Below are 12,227 nucleotides of genomic sequence, written 5' to 3' on the forward strand. Positions count from 1 at the left end.
CGAGTCGCGAGCCTCGGGTCGAAGTCAACTTGTGTCTTGTGTGTAGATCCCGCGTTGCTGCTGCTCGATCAGTGCGTGTCGACTCTTCGAGTGAAAGCTCGCCTGAACAGCCTCGCGACGTGAATCTTGACCATCATCATGTCCTACTAGACGCTCTGTGCCCAAGGTGCATCTAGCTCGAAGACTCACAGCTCTTTAGATCCACAGCTCTTTCAAATCGGTTCGCAAGCGCTCAAGCACCCACGACGCGCAATTGGCCGATACCTTACCCAATCTTCGCCAAAACTCGCCTCGTCCATCAGACCACTTCGCCCCAGCGGTGATCGACGTACGCACAAACGCCTCACCCCTCAACCCTGAGCATCAGCGCCAGCTCTACCCGAGATCACAGCCAGAGAATTCACCTCGCAATCACATACGCGCGTCCTCCGTGACCAAATCAAGGCGCGGCAAGGGGCCCTGAAGCGGCGCCTTTTACTCGCCGGGCAGCTTCTCCACAAGACAATATGTCCCATCAGCGAACAGCCTCCCAGAGCAGTGCTGTCTCGGTGGGCAGTACGACCTCTTCCGGATCTCTCGGCACGTCAATACCCGCTCTTCATTCCCAGATTCGTCAATTGCGCACCGAGCTCGAGACGCTTCGAGCAGCACACGATGCGCTTCTCGCACGCTCCGTTTCGGAAGAAGGCACCAATGGGCCTTTGAACGCCGCCCAGGCTCGCATCTCAGCTCTGGAGACTCAGGTGGAGACGGAAAGAAGCCTCAGAGAAGATGAGGAGGCGAAGGTTCAGGATCTGAGACTTCGTGCTGAAGAATCTAGAAGAGCCATCATGCGCCTGCAAGGCGAGGCTGCTGGCACCAAAAAAGACAACAGGAGGAGCGTTGGTCCTTCCAGCTTGGCAAATTGGGTGCCACCTTCTTCGGCTGGGTATGATCGGGACAGCTTCAACGTTGCCCCTACCTCCGGCGCTGCCGGCACGGGCGGTGCTAATGGTAATACCGGTTCTAGCACGGTAGACGAGGAAGAAATGCTCGCTAGAAGACGCAGCAAGCGCGCATCGTTGGCATTTGGAGCTAGCGCCGCGGGCAGGTCTGGGTTTGGACCAGCTTCGAGCTCTCTGATCGGTATTGGTCACCGTCGCACGGCGAGCGGAGGAACGGAGGATTCTGTGGGTGGAGGAGCTGGCGGCCTGCGAGAGCTTCGACTCGGCGGAACGGGTGGAAATGCTGCGCTCGCCCCCGAGAGTGCCGCGACGGGAGGAGGCAATAGCCGTCGGAGCAGTGCTCATAGCATGCTATCGCCTGCCGGGTCGCACGCCGAGCTGGCTGGCACCTCACCCTCTGATGGTCTTACGGTTCCCATTCGGCCTTCCCCTTCTCCAAGTCCCAGCAACATGACGAGCCCCATTTTGGAAGACGAAGCTGAGCACTCTATACTTCTCGCCGAGGAATCCCCAGGAGGTGCTGATATGGAGGGCGATGGTCCTACGCCCACTACGGCTCGCGCGCCTGGAGCAGGACCCCCCTCCGCAACAGGAGGTCTAGGCACAGGCACAGGTGTACGCGCACTTGCTGAGGCGCAGGGCAAACTTCGAGCTCGCGAGTCTGAACTGGATCACGCGCGAAAAGAAGTCAGAAAGCTCAAGGAGCTTCTGCAAGAAAGCACGGAAGCTAGAGATGCGTCCGAGTTGTGCCTCAAAGCTCTTCGGCAGTTCATTGCTGATGGTGCAGCTGCAGGGGGATCAGGGGCACCTAACAGCGACCCTGGAATCAGTCCCACGGATACAGCTATCAAGTTACCGCCCCTGCCTACCGACAAAGATATTGGTGACGAAGAGGGTACCAGTCCGAGCAAACGGCAGGCCGCCGCTGCTTCTACCTGGGGCGCTAGATTTGGAAGCGCATTTGCAAGGACCAAGAGCGATACTCCAGCCGCCCTTCCATCTGTCCCTCCGACGCCAACCGGACCGGACGCGTACACCAAGATGCCGGATACGCCAGGCCGTACAATCAGTGCCAGTAGCGCTAATGGCCTGCGCTCCCCGCCAGCTGCAGCCTCTGGTGGTCTCTCGCTTGCTGGCATGTTCTCCAGAGGTGGTAGCACAGCTGCCAACGGACCCCTTTCACCGGGCGTTTCAGACGCTGGTAGTAACAAGAACCGAGAAAGTGTGACCAGCATCGTCTCGGACGCCTCAACTGGTACGGGAGCTGCAAGCACCGCCGCTACGGAGCCTGAAGCGAGCCTGACTGCGCCCCCACCTGCAGTCACTCGAGGTCTTAGCAGCTGGTTCTCCAAACGCGCATCCACAGCTACACCTCCAACGAGCAACTCGGCCTCTGCGGACTTGGCATCGAGCAAAGCAAGCGAGAACGGCGCTGCGAGCCTCGCCTCTCCCCCTTTCGCCTCATTGGATCACTCCCAGCTGCACCGAGTGACGTCTAGCAATGCTTCTTCGCCACCCAACTCGGCAGGCGCTGCGGGAAACGCTCTGCTTCTAGCATCGGGTCTGCCTGCTTCTCCTCAGCCCAACGAGTCCGCCGCACAACAACAAGGAGCCACGCTGGGCGTCAAGCCTCCGCATGTCGAGCTGAGCGAGAGGGCTAAACGCACAGCTAGCAGAACCAGCTTCGTTGCCGAGGACGATGGCTTTGTCGGACCCTCGTTCACATGAATTCTGAGAGTCTGAGGCACAAAGCAGCGTTATGCAGCTTCACAGCGGACGCTCGCTCAGCGTGCCGCACTTGTTGGGTACTGACTCGATACCGCGTCTGCCATCTCCGTCCCGCATAACTACACTTGTATCATGAAACCTTCGTATGACCATCACGACGACTAATCACATTTCTTTGCGAGCGAGCGAGCGCAATGTCTGGAGCAGGTTTTCGTCATTCCATTTCCCCACTTTTATCAATATCTACAAGGCGCGTGCGCTTCAGTGCGGAATACCTGCGAGCTCATCGTAGCCCAGTGCAATGTTGAGGTTCTGGTGCGTGGCAAGCAGCGGCAGCGAGCGTAAGTCAACGGCTTCTCGAAGATCGCGCCACCAGCACCTCCCTCCAAACGTTGGTCTCACCTGCAAGCATTGTGTAGCAGCGCCTTTGAGCAAGTTGTCAATACCTCCAACAACGACGACGCGGTTGCCGGAAGAGTGGACTTGAATGCCTCCGATCTTGATGCCATGCTGCAACGCAACATCTCCAATCTCCGGCACCTTGTTGCCGATGGAGACGAGGGCTTGACCGGCATAAAACTCTTCGTACGCATTCCGAACATCCTTGGCCGTCAATTTGGTTCGCAGAGGCGCAGAAACGGTAGAGATGATTCCTTGAAACCAAGGAGCTACGACGGGAACAAAGGCGAGATTGATCGAATTGCCCATTCCCGGTCCGGCATTACCAGCGCCAAGGACGGAGAGGTGCCTGGCAGCTTCCCGCTCGTGGATGTGGTCCGTCAAGCTGTAGGGTCGGATCCCACCCTTGAGGTCTTCAGGACCAATCTTGGGAACGGTCACCTTCTTGCCGGGTGAAGAGGGATTCTCTTGACCGGCTTTTGTTCCAGCTCCACTGTAGCCCGACACACCGAATACTGTGGGAGGCGCCGCGGGATCCAAGAAGGGAAGTAGAGGCGCGACAAGAGCTTGGATAGAAGTAGCGTAGCACCCAGGGTTGGATATCAACTTGGATTCTCTAATCGCTTGCCTAGAGTACAGCTCTGCAGAAAGACGGATCACGCAGGCCAAGAGGACGAGAGGAAAAGTCAACTATTCATTCATTGCTAGCAGAAGAAGGGCTACCGCGGCTGTTCTGCCCATTCCATGTCGGGGGTCTATTCAGAACGCCGAACGCCCTCTTCAAAAGCCCGTGCCCAATCTCTTGTGTTCTTTCTGACTCAACATTTCTACTGACCAGGCAAGCCGTACGTCCACTTGTCTTCGAAGCGATAATCAGCGGAGAGGTCCACAATGGTACCGTGACCTTGAGACTTTCCAGCTCCGCCTTGTTGAACAGCCTCAACAAAAGGCTTGCAGACCCCATTAGGAAGCGCCATGATGTAGGCATCAGGGGGCGCGCTGTCGCCTTTGCCTTCTTCCAGCTTGCGAAGCTGCTCGACGCCAATGTTGCTGTACTTCACCTCGGACTTGCCGTATCCCTCCAGCGCTTGACCTGCCAGCTCGCGCGAAGAGACGTGGGAGAGCTCGAGGTGGGGATGGTTATTGAGCAAGCTGACAAGGGCTTGACCAGTGTAGCCACGAGCACCAATCAATGCAACGCGCTTCTTCTCCGAGTTGGTTGCGGGGAGAGGCTGGGAACGCTCTACAGCAGTGGCGTAGCTGCGCCGACCAAGAGTGCCGTTGGTAGATGCGCCAAGGGAAGCAGCACCTTGCCGCCTGGAGGCAGCAAAGGTGGAGAAGGCTCGCGCGCCACCGGGGACGTTGCCAGGCTTGGAGGCATTGAGAGGCAGGTACGCCCTCTCAATCCTGTTGTTCTCCTCCAAGCTGCGCACAATCTTCTCCACTTCGCTCACATCTTGAATGCCATAGTAGAACAGGCTGCGGCCGTTGCGCGAGAAGCTGCCGTCAGCGCGCTCGTAATTCCATGCCCTGTTCTCGTCGTCTGCACGAGCAGTCCACACAAGACGCCTGTGGTCCTTCTTGATCTGGTTGAAGACGTTGTCGTTGACGCCATTGAGCACACCATTGCGAGTCGAGATGAGCTTCGTAAGAATGGGCACTTCGCCTTCAGGTCTGGACACGAATGCAATCACATCCATGGGCTCGTCGCCATAGATGGTGTACGGGTGCTTGCTGAGTTCAGAGAAGAATTGAGCTACACTCTTTCTGCCGTCCTTGACTTCCTCATCGTTTTCCTTAATGACGGTGCGCAAGCGCTCAGCCCCCACCTCCTCAATACTTGAGCTCTTGTACAGCTTGTAGCCACGTCGAATGAGAGTTCCTGCACCGGAGTCAGTAAAGAGCTCTTTTTGGAGCTGGTCGACGCTAATGATCGCAACCGAAGAGGAACGGGGCAGGTGGTCCAGGAGTTCCTTCATTTCGCGCAGCTTGAGCTTGGTGCCAAACTTGACCCACTCCTGCTTCATGAGGTCATCGTACTCCTCGTCGAGATTGATGGTCTCTAGAAGTTCCTTTGTATTCCCGTGGAACAAGCCGCCCTTCTCGTTTAGGTACACGATCTTCAGAGGCTCAAGCACCTTGGACAGCTCGCTAGCAGCGACGTCGGCATTGACGTTGCTGTTGCACAATCGCAGCGTCAGCCAGAGACTCCGCTTGTCCCATTGCTGCCTCAATGCAGCTCTGTGTATGCGTGCACGCTACTCACAGTATCTGACCATCCTCGGTCTCCGCAAGAGAAGTGAGGATTGGCAAGCAGCCGCTCCTGATAGCGCTCTCGATGGGCTCCTTATCAACCTTTTCGATCTTGCCGACCAAGCCGTACTTCTCCTTGTCAAGGTAGCTTGCAGTGAAAGTCCCGAGAGGAATTGGACGAGCTCTTGAGCCCAATGACTCGAGCTTTTCAACCAGACGCTGGTTCTCTTCCAGGAAGACTTTGCGGGCCACGCGAAGCGTGCGGGCATCTGATTGAACAGATCATCTGGCTGGTTTCAGCAGTCGATCTTAGGACACTGCAAGAGGGTGCAAGCACTCAAGACTGACCAGTAATCCGGATACCATCGATGTAGTCTGGCTCAACGCCTTCGCGCTCGAGAATCTCATTGAGCTGAGGTCCAGCTCCATGCAATACGATCGGGTAGAGACCACTATGCAAGGACAGAGTTGTCAGTTTTACGCTCACGACCGGTGTGTCGCAGTACCATGTCCGAGCTTTGATACGCACACTCGATGCAAGAAGCTCAAGCTCAGAGCCAATTCGTCCAGCTGGTGCGTGAGGATCGCACCCCCGACCTTCAGAACTGCGAATTTGTTCGCAGCGCTAAAGATGCGCAAATACCTCTCCACTTCTTTTCGCGATGCCAGTGAATACAATAGACGAGTGATGGTTTCCTACAGGAAGAATGAAAGCACCGATCGATGATCTGTCAGCACAGTGTGGCCTCCTCTTTCGACAGCCTTTGTGATAGCATGCACGCACGCGATCAGACACATCGACCTGCTGAGAGTAGGCACGAGCTGCCCCTGAGATCGAGCAAGCCAAGCTGCGGCTGGCAGTTCTAGCACCAGCGAAGGTCACAGGGGCCTTGCAGAGGACGGTGGAGCGGCCACTGCTCGTGACATGACGAGCAGCTTGGTGAACGGCGCTACGCGCCAAGAGGCCCATCCTGTCTAACAATCGGTAGGAGAAAGATGAAGTTGAAGAGCACCTTGACAGAGCGTAGCGTTCACCCTCTGGGATGTGAGCGTGGGTGAGGGGGTGGGATGTATGCTACGTTGGCGAGGAAGGTGGAGCGCGGTGGCAGTAGCTGGATTTACGATTCAGATTGCTGAGGAAAGTCTGGAAGATATCGCAGAGGCGCGCGCGCGTATCTGTGCATCGTCCATGCAATTTGTAGCTGCTGCGATATCGCATGCATCATCATCAGCAGCCATCGATCAGCCACGATGTGCGCGTGCGAGCCGCGCGCAAAACTGCCGGTATGCTCTGCTCGCTCGACTGATGGCGCGCGCTATGCAATGCACCGCACGGCTTTGTGCACGACAGATCGATCGCTGCATGATGCTGTCTGCTATATGTGAGTGATGTGACTCGTGACTCTATAACACCGGGCCTCAGCAGCATGCATCAGCAGGACGACCTTCATTCACGTCAGACCGCGACTCTCTGGCGGACTGATCTGGCTGATGTGAGAGCAGATTGAATCTTGAATGCATCGCAGCCGCGCGCTTGGCGATGACACCCTCACGTGCATGCATGCATGCATGTTGGGCACCCGAGGCCCACGAGCCACGAGTCTTGAGTCAAGTCAAGAGTCTTGAGTTGAGTGTCCCCCTTGCTTCCGCTCTTCTCTTCTCTGCTAGCTAACTAACTAACTACCTGATAATAAGAATCACGAATCCTACTACTCAAATTAATGCACCTTGTTGTGTCTGCCAGTCATCATGTCCAAACAAGCATTCGTGATTCAAGGTTGAGGTTCTCAATCAATGTTCAATTCAAGAGTGACGTGATCATGCACAGCCATTCATCCGTGACAAGCTAGCTACCTATAGCTGCTTGTGCTAAGTAAAGCGTGATCAAGGATCAAAGCAGGCTTGCCGACATCTGCAGCAGCAAGTGGCAGACGTCTCGCGGACTCGGCACCGCAAACGCAAACGCAGAGACGACGATGCCGGCCGGCGCCGCAAAGGTGGATCCCCAGCCATGCACAAATTTCTTGATTCAAGATTCGTGAAGCAACGTCACGTGGCATTCGGAGATTCGCAGATCACGTGCAAGCACGCGGTACGTACGCGTGCAGACTTCGAGGAGCGCGTCGACCCGCAAGGCAACACTCAAAAATATAATAACTACATAGCAGGCTCCTCGCTCGTCGTACCGGTGAAGTCTGATGAGTCTACACATGCTGACTGCCCACCGAATCGACATACACTCGAAAGCAGGTTCCATTTCTAGGATCATTAGCCTCGGGCAATCGTCAATCCGCGATTGTCATCTGCGTCTTGTCTCCGACTGTATAGGCTACCGTTGCCTATCAGCGCAGGTAGAGATGTCAGATGATGGGGAGATTCGGGCCCGATCGCATCTCTCGCCCCATCCCACTTTCATGGAGTGACATAGAGGGCGATTCCGGCTCACGACTGCATGATATCGAATGCCAGCACGCAAATCACGATTTGTGACTTGTGTGTGCTGTGATACGGATACCGATGGCTTTGCAGCTGTGATTCTTGATTCAAATTAGAGCCTATCTGCCGCTCATTCAAAATTGGCTCACACTCTTGGATGCTTGCTTCAACAAGATTCGTTGATGATTGTTAATTGAGATTGCACGCTGTGTCAAAGCTGCATACAACATTCGTGACCCAGATTGCTGCTGCGTGCCTCCATGCGCAGCTTCCGCCGCGAGCTAGCTAGGTAGCTGATGAGTACGTGCTGCATCTGCATCTGCAGTCGTGAGTCGTGAGGGAGGCTCGACTCGCACTTCACCACTATAGGGCCGTCTGTTGAATTACGCTCAGACTACCGTACCGGTACTACCGGTACTGGATGCGCAGGCAAGGAACAACGAAACAGATGTGCCTCGCCAGCCGGGCCCGCTCGTCCCTTTCCCACGTTTGCCTGATTCACCGCACCCCATCCCCCCCTTTCCTCTCTTTGGACTCTGCCTCTCACGATACACTCCCTCTTTTGCTGCCGCCTAGCTCATGCACGCCTGCTTCGGCACATTTCACTCAAGCCCCCCCTAATATCCCGTCCTCGAGCTGCTTGACCGACCATCCACCTGCACGTCAAGCATGTCCGCGTATGATCAAGGGACACGTCGCTAATGTCAGTCCAACGATAGAGCTCGCCGGCCTGCATGCAAAGGCCCGCGTTTCACTCGTTGACTACCTCCGAACCATTCTGTAGGAGTCCCATCACCCATCTCCCTTCCCACACCTTCACCCTTTGATCCTCTCTCCGCGGACAAGCCATTGGTCCCGTCTCCGCAAGGCACAATGGTGTCGACGCTGGACTAGATGACTTTGGCCTCTGACGCTCTCTGCCAGCCAAGAGTGACAGCCCTCTGCCACTTCGTTTGCCTGCTTTCTTCCGAGACGTTGTCTCCCGGCTTTGAGTCCCAGAGCGATACAACACATTCTTACCGGTCGGGCACATCTTTGCTCCAAAGATGACGACAAGCGGGATTCTCGGGGAGAGAGTGAGTGTAAGCGGTTCGCCGAGGAGATCTTTGGGTGCTGACGCGTACTCTTTGCGTCCTGCCAGTCCATCAATCAGATGGCGGACAGTGCGCAGCCAGGAGCAAGTGATGGGGCCAAGAGCGGCAAAGGGGCGCCTTTGGGCTTCCGCGCGCCATCAGCATTACCGGCAAAGCTGGGCAAAGATGCTTCTGAGCAGTCCGAAGTCATCTCGAGAACGCCTAGTCGCAAGACCAGCGCCCCGCCTATGGAGCGTTTCGACTCCTTGCAGGACCTTCTCAGTAAAGCCGGTTACAAAGAGACTAGAATCTTCACTCCTCAGCATGATTCCGCTGCTGCAAGCGCTGCATCGCCAGCTCGCTCCATCGCTGTCGCATCGACGGCGTCTACGAGCAAGTCGGAGGATAGAGCTACCTCCGCTGCTGAAAGGAGACTAGCTGTTGCTGGCAATGAACAGTCAGGTAACAAAAGGCAGCCTCGGCCCTTGGTCAAGAAGACGAGCTCATTAGGTCAAATTGCGGGAGGATGGCTTGCCTCATTCTGGATAGGAGCTGAAAGTGACAAGCAGGAGGAGGACCCGCTGCCAACGGAAGACGCTCCTACGGTTCAGCATCAGGCATTGCCTGAAAATGAAAGCCAATCCGAAAGCAGGTGCTGCGCTGCTCCCGAGAGCGAGAGGCATGCCGCCGCCGCTAACTCCAGCAACAGTACGGACGCTAGCTCCGCACCCTCGTCGACCAGTCGACCCTCGACTCCCAGCAAGACCCGAGCTCATTTGGTCTCCACACCTCGAACACGTTCTCGCCAAGGCTCAGTGCACGCTAGTCCGAGGCGCACTGCAAGCGCTTTGCCTGCAAGTCCAAGAAGAACAAAGACGAGCTCGAGCAAGCTGAGCTCGCTTTGGAGTGCTTCGATGCGCTATAGAGGTCATACCGCCGGAGCACCTTCCACTTCTAGCAATTCTCGGTCTGTGCCATCTCGACTGAGAGCTGGTGCCGGTGCGGATGCAGCGGCTCGAGCACTCGGTGGAATTGGTGCATCTAGGAGCAAGCAGCGCAAAAGTCTCGTAGCCGCTTTTGGTCTCCAAGGTGAAGATGAAGTCGAGGATCCTGCTCAGACCGGAGCGAACGAGAAGGGCAAGACGAGTAGCGAGATCAGAAAGCTGCATCAACAAAGGCGAGCCAAAGAAGAATGGCGCGAGAGCGTCAGCAGTCTTTCGGCGTTTGCAGAGGCTCGCTCGCGCTCCAACAGCCTTCAAGGCAGTCATGCGCCAAAAAGTCGCGGCTCTTCCACACCAGTGCCGCGACTTGAGGAGCACGAGACCAGAGATGATGCACTTTCGCAGGCCGAAGGAGGTGCACGCAAGAGCCTGGCTGAGCTGTTTGCTCTACCTGCAAATCCCGTTGTGAGCCGAGATGACGCAGTCGTGCTGCGCTCCGATGGCTGTTTGTGGCCAGCTGGTGTCGGTATGCGACGCATGCGTAGCGTCGAAGCTCTCAGGCAAGCCGCTGCTCGAATGCAGAGTGGATCCAAGTCAAGCTCTAACCTTCGTCAGACCGAACGCCCACTGGCTCCTACCACCGAGCAAGAGGAGGCCGAGCAGCAAGTCATCGCTACTGACTTTCGCATTGTCTTCTCGGACGGAGCTGCCATGCTGGAGCCTATCATACCCTCTGCCGCGCTTACTGCCCGCAAACAGTACACGACAACTACTAGCGGTCAAGACACCCTCGCCGTCTCCGAGGCGCCGCAGCAAAGCTTCTCAGAGGAGGAAGACGATGGGTCTTCTGCGGTGGGCTCTGACACCGACGGTCCACCGGTCCTTCTCGTGACCAGTCCTACAGGCGCTTCAGGTGCTCAGCCAATCGATCTTGGCGCAGCGGAGCTCCAGCCCACCGATTACAGTCCGCAAGCCACGGTCAGAGTCATGACGAAAAAGCAATATCTCGAGAGACGAGCCGTAGCGAACTCTATGCGAAGGAGCCGCGATAGCGACAGCGAGTCCTCCAAACCTACCTCTTCGGGCCAAGCGAGGCCACGATCGAAGACGCGAAGGGGCAGGAGGCGTTCCAAGAGCCCAGCAGCGAGCAGCGATGCCCCGGAAACTGCGAGCGAGGACAATTTGACCACCCCGAAGCCTAGCTTCAAATCGGGACGTCGTCGTGTGGCTCCCTTCAAGCCGTCCACATCTATCGACGCGAGCCCCAACGCCGCGCCGCTGCCCAGTCTTGCCGCTGTGGCCTCATCTGCGATCGGCCTTGGCCGTGACGTGACCTCGACTTCTTCTTCCAGCGTCATCTCCCCCTCGCGTCGTCGCAGCGCAGAGCGCGAGCAAATGTCGGGCAGATCAGCGCGCTCGCGTGCTTCCGGCCACGCAGACGACGACCCGTTCACGACGACAGAAGGAGCATCCACTGTCTTGTCTCGACCGACCTCACAGCTGCCAAGGCTCGTCCAGCACAAGTCGCGCTCATCCCATAACCTCTCCAACACAGCGAACAAGTCGAACGAGAAGTCAAAGAGCTTTGTCACGGTAGGAAGATCGGCAGGTCGAGCTACAGTTCTTGCTACAGCTGCTGCTGCTGCCGACCATGACGAGGCTTTCACCTCCCGCAAAGAAGCGACGGCTTTGCAGATGTCTGCTGCTGAAGAGGCAGGACGCGCCGTCGTGGACTCTCCCAGCAATCGTTTGGCCCATCGTAAATCTCATCGCAACCTGCGCTCTGCCGCGCGTGGTGCACCTTGAGCGAACCCCTCTTTCAGCGCCATTTGACAAACGCACGCGACACTCTCTTCACCACTTTCTTTTGATACCTAGCATCACCTTTATTCGAGGCACCTTCGACGCCTTTACATTCCCTCTCTTCACACTTGTCCACACCCTCTTTCAACGGCACTCGCACAGGGTTCGCGCAATGACAGCTTCATTCATCGTGGTCCTGCCTCTAAGTGTCCTGCCGAGCAGCGGTATGGAGAGCGTGTTTGATGACTTTTGATTGGCTGCAGCCGCTTATGCCTCCAGTGGCAAATTTCGGCTCAAAAAGTCCAGCTGCTTGGCAGTGACGACGTCGAACTGTTCTCCCTGATAGATGCTGAAATGACCGAAATCCTCGTAATACTCGATCTCTCCCTTTGCAGCTTGCTTGGCGTACTTGAGCGTTGGAGCGGCAGGAGCGACCGAGTCCTTTCCGCAGATTGAAAAGTGGATGGGAATCTTGACCTTTTTGGCACTCGCGCCTGGGAAGAGCAGTGGGATTTGAAGAGCAATGCTTGCTGCCACTGCATTCTCGCCCTCCACCCCTGCGGGCAAGAGGCTTCGGTAACCAGAGTAAGCGTCGTGACTGTTCATCAGCGCAACTGCCGGGTGGCGCGAAAGATGAGAGAGGAAGGGGG

At 56.5% G+C, this 12,227-nt stretch overlaps 4 protein-coding genes across 4 annotated transcripts; 2 read left to right on the top strand and 2 right to left on the bottom strand.

The window, feature by feature from the left end:
• Positions 1 to 96: 96 nt before the first annotated feature.
• IE81DRAFT_196454 (hypothetical protein) lies at positions 97 to 2,880 on the top strand. Its single transcript, XM_025510837.1, has one exon. The coding sequence runs from the start codon at positions 507 to 509 to the stop codon at positions 2,670 to 2,672; it is 2,166 nt and encodes a 721-aa protein (XP_025368233.1). The 5' UTR covers positions 97 to 506; the 3' UTR covers positions 2,673 to 2,880.
• Positions 2,824 to 6,477, bottom strand: IE81DRAFT_324988 (putative ARG6-n-acetyl-gamma-glutamyl-phosphate reductase). The gene is made up of 7 exons (XM_025514387.1): positions 6,109 to 6,477; positions 5,854 to 6,020; positions 5,673 to 5,776; positions 5,338 to 5,593; positions 3,907 to 5,249; positions 3,075 to 3,712; positions 2,824 to 2,984 (listed from the first exon to the last, which is right to left on the bottom strand). Exons 1-7 carry the CDS (start codon positions 6,292 to 6,294, stop codon positions 2,934 to 2,936), a joined length of 2,745 nt encoding a protein of 914 aa, XP_025368234.1. The 5' UTR covers positions 6,295 to 6,477; the 3' UTR covers positions 2,824 to 2,933.
• A 2,329-nt stretch (positions 6,478 to 8,806) lies between these two features.
• IE81DRAFT_331203 (hypothetical protein) lies at positions 8,807 to 11,580 on the top strand (the record flags this gene model as incomplete). Its single annotated transcript, XM_025515228.1, has 2 exons — positions 8,807 to 8,836; positions 8,902 to 11,580. 2 exons carry the CDS (start codon positions 8,807 to 8,809, stop codon positions 11,578 to 11,580), a joined length of 2,709 nt encoding a protein of 902 aa, XP_025368235.1.
• Positions 11,581 to 11,844: 264 nt separating this feature from the next.
• IE81DRAFT_348695 (hypothetical protein) lies at positions 11,845 to 12,183 on the bottom strand (the record flags this gene model as incomplete). The annotated part of the gene is made up of 1 exon (XM_025516288.1): positions 11,845 to 12,183. The coding sequence occupies one exon, from the start codon at positions 12,181 to 12,183 to the stop codon at positions 11,845 to 11,847; it is 339 nt and encodes a 112-aa protein (XP_025368236.1).
• Positions 12,184 to 12,227: the final 44 nt, after the last annotated feature.

Source organism: Ceraceosorus guamensis (assembly GCF_003144195.1).
Source record: "Ceraceosorus guamensis strain MCA 4658 unplaced genomic scaffold IE81scaffold_50, whole genome shotgun sequence".
NCBI lineage: Eukaryota > Fungi > Basidiomycota > Exobasidiomycetes > Ceraceosorales > Ceraceosoraceae > Ceraceosorus > Ceraceosorus guamensis.